At 51.9% G+C, this 11535-nt stretch overlaps 1 protein-coding gene across 1 annotated transcript; it reads left to right on the forward strand.

Moving 5' to 3' along the window:
- The first annotated feature begins 8494 nt into the window (after positions 1 to 8494).
- On the forward strand, positions 8495 to 10729 carry LOC102279110 (carbonyl reductase [NADPH] 2). Its single transcript, XM_005905367.2, has 8 exons — positions 8495 to 8546; positions 9053 to 9150; positions 9255 to 9409; positions 9500 to 9542; positions 9631 to 9730; positions 9852 to 9916; positions 10127 to 10244; positions 10341 to 10729. Exons 1-8 carry the CDS (start codon positions 8495 to 8497, stop codon positions 10442 to 10444), a joined length of 735 nt encoding a protein of 244 aa, XP_005905429.2. The 3' UTR covers positions 10445 to 10729.
- Positions 10730 to 11535: the final 806 nt, after the last annotated feature.

The following is an 11535-nucleotide window of genomic DNA, read 5'->3' on the forward strand; positions in this document are numbered from 1 at the left end:
CATGGCCCGTGTTTTGTGTGGCTACCAGTGGGTTTCACAGATTGTTTCAGAATATGTCTTTCCCTTATTTGTTCACTCTGTAGACATGGGTTGGATGAACACTTTCTTCCAGGTGTTGGGGAAGCGGTGGAGAAAGCACCCCTGCCTTCTGGGGGTTCAGGTGACTACTCCTGGGGAGAGCCATCCCAGGAGTGCGGGAGCCCAGAGGGCTGTCCCGCAAGGGAGCTGACATGTGAGCAGGGCCCAGAGCCAGAAGGCGAAGACAGGCCAGCAGAGAGGCTTGCAAAGCCACGCAGGGCAGGCACTGGGCAATGAGCGGAGCTGACCTGGCCTTTGGGAGCGAGACACAGGGACGCAGGCAGTCAAAAGGCTCCTCGTGTGGTAGAACCAGTGAGCCTGGTGCACCCCAGGTGAGCAGTGGAGGAGGACGAAAGGTCTGGAGCAAGTGATGGCTTTGGGCTGAGCAGTGGGCAGTTCTGGGGCCACAGCTGTGGCTCTGGGTGGGGTCAGGTGGCATAGAGGAGACACTGCAGCTCAGTGAGGAGTGACGGCTCAGCTTAAACAGCAAGAAGGCGCAGTACCTGGATGAGGCATGGGAAAGTGCCACTCACCCATGACCCTGGCTACAGCTGGGCGCTATTTGGGAGAAAGTCTTGATGTCCAGGTCCAGAGGGTCCAGTCCATCTCCCAGACGTGGAATTCTACGTGGCATCAAGCCCTGTCCAGCCTGGGCTGCAGGGTGGGGCCTAGCCTGCGGGCACTCCTTCCCTGGCACCCCTGTCATGTACCTCCTGCCCCTGTTCTGCTGGGTGCCCAGCTCTCCCTGAGGCCCCTGTGGCCATTCTGCCTGGACCCTGGCCTTTCTCAATGGGCACCCAAGGGCTGACCCTTTGAACCCTGGCCTTTCGTAGTGGGCACCCAAAAGCTGACCCTTTGAGGGGGCCCATTCCCCTCAGAGATCTCTTGTCCTGGACCCTGCCCAGCCCGGACATCAGCCCCACCCCTCCTCCCCTGCTCAAATATTCTGTATTTATGGTTCCAGTTTTTTGGTTTTAATAATTTCTTTATTTTTATTTTTGGTTATGCTGGGTCTTCGTTGCTGCATAAGCTTTCTCTAGTTGTGACGAGCAGGGGCTACTCTCTAGCTGCCGTGGCTTCTCTTGTTGCAAAGCACAGAGCTCTGTAGGGCTCTTCTCTGTAGGTCAGAGCTTATGGGGGCAAAAGCTGCCATTGTGTTGGGAGTGATGGAAATCCCAGAGGGGCAAGGGTCAAGGGGTAGCACTTAATAACAGAGTAGCCAATTTCACCAGCAGAAACAGGTTTATCCCAGGACAGCCAGAGGAACTGTGACTCAAGAAACCTCAAACTATGCGGAACCAGAGGCAAACCCAGAGAACAAGGGAGGGGAACTTGCTTTTATAGTGGAAGGAAGAGGCGCGAGGAGCAGGGGGTAATAACCAGAGTCTCAGTTGGAGGAACTGGGAGACCACCGTATGGAGGCATCCCATTGGTTGGATTGGCTGGGCTGTCTGGGCGCAAAGACTTCTTCCTCCTGCTACTGCTGCTGCTAAGTCACTTCAGTCGTGTCTGACTCTGTGCGACCCCATAGACGTCAGCCCATCAGGCTCTCCTGCCCCTGGGATTCTCCAGGCAAGAACACTGGAGTGGGATGCCATTTCCTTCTCCAATGCAGGAAAGTGAAAAGTGAAAGTGAAGTTGCTCAGTCATGTCCGACTCTTAGCGACCCCATGGACTGCAGCCTACCAGGCTCCTCCATCCATGGGATTTTCCAGGCAAGAGTACTGGAGTGGGGTGCCATTGCCTTCTCCACTTCTTCCTCCTACTGGACAGTAAATAGAGGCAACTGTCCTTGCTGTTTGGGGTCATGGACGCGTGTGGGAGGCAGGAGAGCTCCCCTACAAGCCTACCCAGACTCCAGATGTGGCTGAGGTTCCCTTGATTCTGTTACCGAAAGTGTGGATTGGCTGCTCTCCACTCTAAAGCCAATAAAGAGGCAAAGTTGGTGGAAAAGAAAGTTTGCTTTCTTTAGGAGGCTGGCAGGCCTTGGGGTGAAGGCAGACACCTATCCACAGGTTGACTCCTCTGCACTGACAATCAGTTGGCAAGAGTTTTTATAGGTGAAAGGAGGAGCTACATGCAGAAACAGCACAGTCAGCTCTGATAGTCATCTTGAAATTTGTCGTCTTGATTAAGTACACTTAATCTTCAGTTCCAAGGTAGGTTTGTTCCCATTTCTTTGAGGCCAGCGCTTGGAACTGTGGCAGCTTATGTCATGGCTACAGTCTGGTCATCATGTAGTTAACTTCTTTCACCTGGTGAACATTTTAATATCTATAAAACAGCTCAAAGGATAATGTTCAGAGTAATCTCTTAGCTCTTGAAGAGAAACTAAAGAAACTAAACTATGCTTAATGAGTAAACTATTACCATCTAGTCTCATTGGATTCTTTTCCTTTGTTTCTGCATTTTCTTACTTCTCTGATTAAACTTACTCTTTGGTTAAAGTTTTTCCACAGACAAGACAAGCTGAGGACATGGGGATGGGGCAAAGAGCATAGGGTCCCACTCCACTTCAGCTCCACTGACTTAATCCTCAACGACAACTTTGCCACAATGGTGTGTGTGTGTATGAGTTGTTCAGTTGTGTCTGACTCTTTGTGACACCATGGACTGTAGCCCGCCAGACTCCTCTGTCCATGGAATTCTCCAGGCAGAAATACTGGAGTGGGTAGCCATTCCCTTCTCCAGGGGATCTTCCCAACCCAGGGATCAAACCCAGGTCTCCTGCATTGCAGGCAGATTCTTTACTCTCTGAGCCACCAGGGGAGCCATGCCACAATGGTAAGCAGACCCAAAGCAGTGATCAAAATGTTGTACCCTCAGAGATCTGACTCTAGCTGGCAGTGGAGAACAAAAGAATATGGGGCACAGGGTCTCCCTGGTGGTCCAGTGGTTAAGAATCTACCTAGCTATGCAGGGGATTTGGGTTCAATCCCTGGTTGGGGAACAAAAATCTCATGTGCCTTGGGGCAGCTAGGACCACTCGCTGCAACCACTGAGTCCATGTGCCCCAGCCAGAGTTCCCACATGGTGCAAGGAAGACCTCAGGTGCTGCAACACAGACTCAATGCGGTCAAGTAAAATAATTAATTTTTTTAAAAAAAGAATATGGAGCAGTGTAGAAGATATCTCTTCAAGAAAATCAGAGATACCAAGGGAACATTTCATGCAAAGATGGGCTCGATAAAGGACAGAAATGGTAGGGACCTAACAGAAGCAGAAGATATTAAGAACAGATGGCAAGAATACACAGAAGAACTGTACAAAAAAGGATCTTCACGACCAAGATAACCACGATGGTGTGATCACTCACCTAGAGTCAGACATCCTGGAATGTGAAGTCAAGTGGGCCTTAGGAAGCATCACTACGAACAAAGCTAGTGGAGGTGATGGAATTCCACTTGAGCTATTTCAAATCCTGAAAGATGATGCTGTGAAAGTGCTGCACTCAATATGCCAGCAAATTTGGAAAACTCAGCAGTGGCCACAGGACTGGAAAAGGTCAATTTTCATTCCAATCCCAAAGAAAGGCAATGCCAAAGAATGCTCAAACTACCGCACAATTGCACTCATCTCACATGCTAGTAAAGTAATGCTCAAAATTCTCCAAGCCAGGCTTCAGCAATACGTGAACTGTGAACTTCCAGGTGTTCAAGCTGGTTTTAGAAAAGGCAGAGGAACCAGAGATCAAATTGCCAACATCCACTGGATCATGGAAAAAGCAAGAGAGTTCCAGAAAAACATCTATTTTGCTTTATTGACTGTGCCAAAGCCTTTGACTGTGTGGATCACCATAAACTGTGGCAAATTCTGAAAGAGATGGGAATACCAGACCACCTGAGAAACCTATATGCCTCTTGAGAAACCTATATGCAGGTCAGGAAGCAACAGTTAGAACTGGACATGGAACAACAGACTGGTTCCAAATAGGAAAAGGAGTACGTCAAGGCTGTATATTGTCACCCTGCTTATTTAACTTATATGTAGAGTACATCATGAGAAACGCTGGGCTGGAAGAAGCACAAGCTGGAATTGCCAGGAGAAATATCAATAACCTCAGATATGCAGATGACACCACCCTAATGGCAGAAAGTGAAGAGGAACTAAAAAGCCTCTGGATGAAAGTGAAAGAGGAGAGTGAAAAAGTTGGTTTAAAGCTCAACATTCAGAAAACAAAGATCATGGCATCTGGTCCCATCACTTCATGGGAAATAGATGGGGAAACAGTGGAAACAGTGTCAGATTTTATTTTTTGGGGCTCCAAAATCACTGCAGATGGTGATTGCAGCCATAAAATTAAAAGACGCTTACTCCTTGGAAGGAAAGTTATGACCAACCTAGATAGCATATTCAAAAGCAGAGCCATTACTTTGCCAACAAAGGTCCGTCTAGTCAAGGCTATGGTTTTTCCAGTGGTCATGTATGGATGTGAGAGTTGGACTGTGAAGAAAGCTGAGTGCTGAGGAATTGATGCTTTTGAACTGTGGTGTTGGAGAAGACTTGAGAGTCCCTTGGACTGCAAGGAGACCCAACCGGTCCATTCTAAAGGAGATCAGCCCTGGGTGTTCTTTGGAAGGACTGATGCTAAAGCTGAATCTCCAGTACTTTGGCCACCTCATGCGAAGAGTTGACTCATTGGAAAAGATTCTGATGCTGGGAGGGATTGGGGGCAGGAGGAGAAGGGGACGACAGAGGATGAGATGGCTGGATGGCATCACTGACTCGATGGACATGAGTTTGGGTAAACTCCGGGAGTTGGTGATGGACGGGGAGGCCTGGCGTGCTGCGATTCATGGGGTCGCAAGGAGTCGGACACGACTGAGCGACTGAACTGAACTGAACTGATGGTCATGTGACCATGTGACTAGTTGCAGAAAATTCAGTCGCTCAGTCATGTCGGACTCTTTGCTACCCCATGGACTGCAGTGCACCAGGCTTCCCTGTCCATCATCAACTCTCAGAGCTTGCTCAAACTCATGTCCATCGAGTCAGTGATGCCATCCAAGCATCTCGTCCTCTGTCATACCCTTCTCCTCCTGCCTTCAATATTTCCCAGCATCAGGATCTCTTCCAGTGAGTCAGTTCTTCGCATCAGGTGGTCAAAGTATTGGAGCTTCAACATCAGTCCTTCCAATGAATATTCAGGACTAATTTTCTTTAGGATTGACTGGTTTGATCTCCTTGCAATCCAAGTTGCAGAAAAGAGAACTATAATAATCTCATCCTCCTTTTGACACAAATACATTTGTTGTTGCTCTTCAGTTGCTCAGTCGTGTCCAACTCTTTGCAACCCCATGGACTGCAGCATGCCAGGCTTCCCTGTTCTTCACAAATACATTTGTGCACATATTAACCAATTTTTTTTCTCTTCTGCCTCTCCCTCACTATCTAGCATAATATGTGTTAATAGTGGTTATCCTTCTAGGTCAACACTGAAGTTACAGAATATATAAGAGGGTGTGGCTCCATTGGAAAAGGAATGAATATCACCCAAAGATGGATAAAGGGACTTCGTCATCTTCTGGTCAGAGGGTAACACGTATTGTGTTGTGTGTCGTGTGTTGGTGGTTGCATTATGTCAGGCAGTCTTTGCTATTAACTTTACTTGGAATTGAAGTTAGATGGACTGGGGTGGGTTTGTAGTGGTCAGTGTATATTGTGCAAGGTTGAACCTAGGGTCCCATAGTCCTTTCTCTGCACGGTTCCGAGCTGGTGTGGAACACGGGGGACATTCTGCCTGGGATTTGGGGGAAACAGAAGTGAAGCTACAGCAATCATGTTCTTTTTGCACCTGGAAGGGAGACGCAGTGATTAAAGTGGTGTCCTAGTGATGCCCGCTTCTGTCCTTCCATCCTGTGTCCACTTCCATCCTGTGATTAAAGTGGTGTCCTAGTGATGTCCGCTTCCATCTTTAACATCACCAGTGATGGGACCAATCAAAATGGTGCCAACTGGTGGGATGCTGTAAGGATGCTTCGTCATCATGGTGCTCACGACAGAGATACACAGCCTGCATGATTACAAGGAAACATTGGGCAAAGCCAAATTGAAGGACTTTCTAAAAATAACTGATCTATATTCTTCAAGAGTATCAAGGTCATAAAGATCAAGGAAAGACTAAGGAGTGTTCCAGAGTGAGGAAAACTAGAGATGGGACCTCCAAAGACAATATGTGAGCCTGAACTGGATGGTTTGGCCATGAAGAACTGGAATGGGGAGTCTCAGCTATGCCCGACAAGCAGGTTTTAGAGACCTGTAGCTCACAGTTAGTACTAACCAATGGGACTCTGTGTGAGGCGGGTGCCCTCACCACAAACACAACACCAGTGTGCAGGGACTTCCCTAGTGGCCCAATGGTTAAGACTTCATCTTCCAACACAGGGGTTGTGAGTTCAATCCCTGGTCAGGGAGCTACAATCCCACATGCCTTGGAAGCACCCCCAAAACCCCAAAACATAGAGCGGAAGCAATATTGTAGTTAATTCAATAAAGACTTTAAAAAATGGTCTCCATCAAAAAATAATCTTAAAAAAACAACAATGGACACGAAGAAACTTGGGGGTGATGGATATGTTCATGACCTTGATTGTGGTGATGGTTTCCAGGTGTTTTGTGCAAACTCATTAAACTGTATACATTAAATTAGGTACTCTTGTATATATCAATTAAACCTTTATAAAGCTTTATGTTCTTTAGAAACATAAAGAACATCATTGGGACAACTTTTGAAAGCTGAATGAGGGCTGAGGACACGTGTAGGAACACATGGTGTTATTCTCCTGACTCTGATGGTTGTGTTTTATATTTGTTGTGGTGGTGTGTGTTGAGATTTTGTTGTATTTATTGTGTGTTTTTGTGGTTGTATAGGACAATGTCTTTGTTCAAAGGAAACAGACACTAAGCTGTCTGGGGGTGACAGAATGCTAGTTTTGCAAATTTCTCTCAAATGGTTCAAGGAGAAAAGTTCCCGCTATCCTTGCAACTGAATTACTTCAAAATAAATATTGTCTTTAGCATTTGAAAATGTGTCTAGAGTGTAGTGATGGCCTTGGTTGAGTGGGGCAGGTGCTGCTGGGGTTTTGTTTGGGGTGGGAATTGATGGAGGTAGGGAGACTTTTTAAGCTATGGACCTTTGGGAGAACACTTCCCAGAAGGACCTCTGAGAGTAGATCAGGCAGGCAGTGCGGGCGGGGCGGGGCGGGGATCGGGTAGGGCTGGAATATGCCACAGCCAATGGATGTTCCTTTTCATCAGGCCACCTGGAGGTTAGCTCCCAGGACTCCGGAACGGGCTGGGAGCAGGTGTGCTCTGTCCTGTGGTCTGGTCCCGTGAAGAAACCTTCTAGTCACACTGTATATGAGGACTCAGCCTTCTGTTGCTCAGGGCATCCCCTGTTGCGTATTCTGAGCCAGCTCACTCATGCACAGAATTGATTGTCAGTTTTCCACTTCCACAGTCTGCATCCTGAGTCTCTTTTAAGAATGTTTCTCTAGCTTTGCATAGCAGCAGTACCATAGCCAATGAGATTTATCCAGTGTGCGATTATTGCTCATTTGAAAAAGAAAAAAAAAAAAGACTGGCCAGGGTGATCCAGGGGTTAAGACTTTCACTGCCAGGGCCCAGATTCAGTGCCTGGTCTGGGAACGAAGATTTTTCAAGCAAGGCCAAAAAAAAAAAAAAAAGAATGAGTTTCTGACAAGTGTGAGGGAAGAAAGCCAGGTTGGATGTGTTACCTGAGTCCCTGGCAGGGCAGGGACTGCCTTCCTTTTAGTCACTGATGAATTCACAGGATCAGAAGAGCAAGCCCATCTGGGCCTCCAGGAGTCAGGGAGATCTCAGAGAGGTGAGATGGGTTTAATGGCAGGATCCCTGAATCAGAGTAGGGTATAGGTGGCCGGGGCCCACAGGCATGTCTGAGAAGTGAGAGTCTGAGGCTGGCAAGGGGCAGGTGAAGATGCCCGAGGCCAAAGTGGCCCCCAGACTGGGGCACGGTGTGATCCAGGTCGGCAGGTGCAGGGGGCCAGCCTGAAGCATTGTGTTTCTTGGCTGTCACTCCAGCGCACCAGACTCAGGGCTCACAGGAACCAGCTTCAGGCCATCTGCTTCTGGCCAGCCAGGGACATGTTCCACACTCCAGGGTTTATTTCTAGCTTGTTATTTCTAGTTGGTTTTCCAACCCAGGACAGAGCTTATGGCTGGCCCCTTTGGATTGTGGGTAAGGAAAGTGATCCCTTCCAGACCTGGCCAGAGAAGGGGAAGTTAGGGACACCCAGCGGAGCCAGGCATCAGCACAGCTTCTGTCTCTAGTTTACAGAAACCTGCCTTCCTGGCAAACTGCCCATCCTGCCCCAGCCCCGGCCTATAAAATCCCCATACCCTCATTTCCAGTTGAACAGTGACTTGGAGCAGCACCATGCAGCTGAATTTCAGTGGCCTTCGAGCCCTGGTGACAGGAGCAGGAAAAGGTAGGTATGAGCCGGGCAGGTGGGGATGTGAGAGGAGCTGAGGTTAGAAAACAAAATGAGCAGACCCAGAGCCTAGTGTTGGGGCCTGCACATTCCCTCTGTGCCTGTCACAGCCTGCCCTGCCGGCAAGTGCCTCCGACTCCAGCCACCGAACCAGCCAAAGTGGGCCTGCACTGCTCCCTACCATCCAGCAGGCCCCACTGGGACAGGACACTAGCCTCTCCCTGGCCAATGCAAGAGCCCTCCTGAGAGGACGGCCCTCAGACTCAGTCCGAGCAGATGGGGGCGCATCTAGCCAAGGCCTCTTCCATGGGCCCAGCAGGAAGGGGCTGCCCTCTGGGCCTCCCTTGGCCGGATCCTGGTTGTCCAGATCCCTGCCTCCTGCCACCTCCTGGGCCAACACCCCTCTGGCCAGCACCCTCTCATCACTCTTTCCTGAGCAGCATATCTGCAGCCACCACCCGCAGACTTGTTGGTCCATCTTCCTGCCTGGTGAACCCCTGTAGGTATTGGACGGGACACGGTGAAGGCCCTTTATGCCTCAGGAGCCAGAGTGGTGGCCGTGAGCCGCACCAACGCTGACCTGGTCAGCCTCTCCAAGGAGGTGAGGTGTACGGGCCTAGTGTGACCCGGGGCCATGACCCTTGGGGATGCCTCATGAGCCTGCCAGGAGCACCCCTTTGGTCACCGGCCAATGCCTCCCCACAGTGCCCCGGGATAGAGCCTGTGTGCGTGGACCTGGGTGACTGGAAGGCCACGGAGAAGGCTCTGGGCGGTGTAGGCCCCGTGGACTTGCTGGTGAACAATGCCGCCGTGGCACTGATGAGGCCCTTCTTGGAGGTCACCAAGGAGGACTTTGACAGGTGAGGAGGAGGGAAGGAAGCCGACGGGAGGGAGCTGTCCAGGATGTGTCTCGGGCGTGACCACGGCCTAACTGCCTGCCGGCTCCCCAGGTCCTTCAGTGTGAACCTGCGCTCTGCGTTCCAGGTGTCCCAGGTGAGGTGGTGGGAGGCTGTGGCTCAGCATTGACGTGGCCCAGGTCGGGGTGCGGTGGGCTCAGGCCGTCCCCTGTCTTGGCTTCCAGGTCGTGGCCCGGGGCATGATCAACCGTGGAGTGCCTGGCTCCATTGTCAATGTCTCCAGCATGGTGGCCCATGTCACCTTCCCCAACCTAGCTGCCTACAGTGAGTCCCTCTAGCCAGTCTTGAGCCCCTATTCCGGGCAGGAGCAGTTGGGCTCCAGGCTGGGCCTCATGCAAAGCCTGCTGAAACCTTAAGGATCCTCAGTGCTGCCTTCTCCTCACAGGCGCCACCAAGGGTGCAATGACCATGCTGACCAAATCCATGGCCATGGATCTGGGACCATACAAAGTAGGCATGGGGGCCCTGGGGTGCCAGGGGCCCAGGCCTAAGAAGGCACGCAGGGTAGGGGTCAGGTGGGTGGTGGTGGGCAAGGTTGGGGCCTGGGGATCAGAACGGGGGTAGGGGGCTTCAAGGAGTGAGTGAGCAAGCTCAGTGGGGGCCGTGAGGGCGGGGTTCCTACACCGTCTGAGGCCGCCCCTCTGGCCCCTCCGACCCCAGATCCGGGTGAACTCCGTGAATCCAACGGTGGTGCTGACAGCCATGGGCCAAAAAGTCTCGGCTGACCCTGAGTTCTCCCAGAAGCTGAAGGAGCGCCACCCGCTGAGGAAGTTTGCAGGTCAGGGGGGCTTCCCGGAGTGGCGGACGTGGCTGGGGCGGCTGGGCAGAGCCAGCCGGGCCGAGCCGCGCTGACCCCGCCCACCACCCGCTGTAGAGGTGGAAGACGTGGTCAACAGCATCCTCTTCCTGCTCAGCGGTCGCAGCGCCTCCACCAGCGGGTCAGGTATCCTGGTGGACGCCGGGTACCTGGCCTCCTAGAGCGCCACGCTCTGGGCGCCAGAGGGATGGTGCGCGGCCGAGCCTGGCCCCGCCTCCACGCCCCGCCGCCTCGCCCTCAGGCCTCCAGGGCCACCAGGCGAAGGTTTCTCCACGCCCTAGGCCACGCCCCCGACGCCATCCACGCCCACGCCCAGACAACCATCTGCAGGCTCCCGCCCCGGGTTTGGTCCCACCTCCACGATGCATTTCGCCAGCGCCCCACCAGCCTGCAAACCCATACCTAGCCCACCCTGCCCACCCCCGAACCAGACCACATTCCTCCACATCCACACCCAATGTGTGGATGCCAGGGGACCCAGTCCCTGTCGATCCCACCCACTCTGTGGTCCAATGTGCTAGGGTGGATTTGCCTAAATAAATAGAAGTTCTGAAACTAGTAGCCTTGTCAGGGCTCTGGATGAGCTTGCCCCAAGGGCAGAGAGGGGAGAATCAGGGACTGAGCCGCAGGAAATCTTAAAAGAGGTAGAGAGGGGGCAGATCCAAAGCCAAAGGAATTCCACAGCTGACCCGTGACTTTGATCTGAATGGCTGTGTTTCCTTGTCTTTGTTGTCCATGGCCCTACTACACCCAGCCTTCTCTGTGCAGAGGGCAGCCTGCACCCAACTTTCCTTCCCTGTGGTTCTGGCTCTGACCTTCAGCCCAGCACCCCCTGCTCTGACTACCTTTGGCTGGAGAAGGAAGAGGGTCTAAGGAACTGCAGGGAGATGCTCTGGACCATCCCTAGGGAAGATGGGCCTGAGCTCTCAGCCCTGATGTGAAGGAGGTAGGGGGCTGGTGCTGGACTATTATAGTTTCTCCAACCATGAGAAACCCAGTTTCACCTTGGGGCACACCTTCCCCCACAAGACAATCCATGAAGAGGGCAGCCCCAGGTGGGGCAGTGTCCAGAGCTGCTGCCCTGCCTACTGTTCCTGGCCTGACCCCGGACACAAGAGCCCTGCACCTGGGGCAGCTAGAGGGTCTCCCGGGCCCTGCTGGGATTCAGTTGTGCTTGCCCTGGTCAGCTTCCTGTAGGACCCATGGCATCTGAGTGGGTGATGAGGGCCTGAGGTGGTCAGTCAGCTGGCCT

This window comes from Bos mutus, chromosome 19 (genome assembly GCF_027580195.1).
Source record: "Bos mutus isolate GX-2022 chromosome 19, NWIPB_WYAK_1.1, whole genome shotgun sequence".
NCBI lineage: Eukaryota > Metazoa > Chordata > Mammalia > Artiodactyla > Bovidae > Bos > Bos mutus.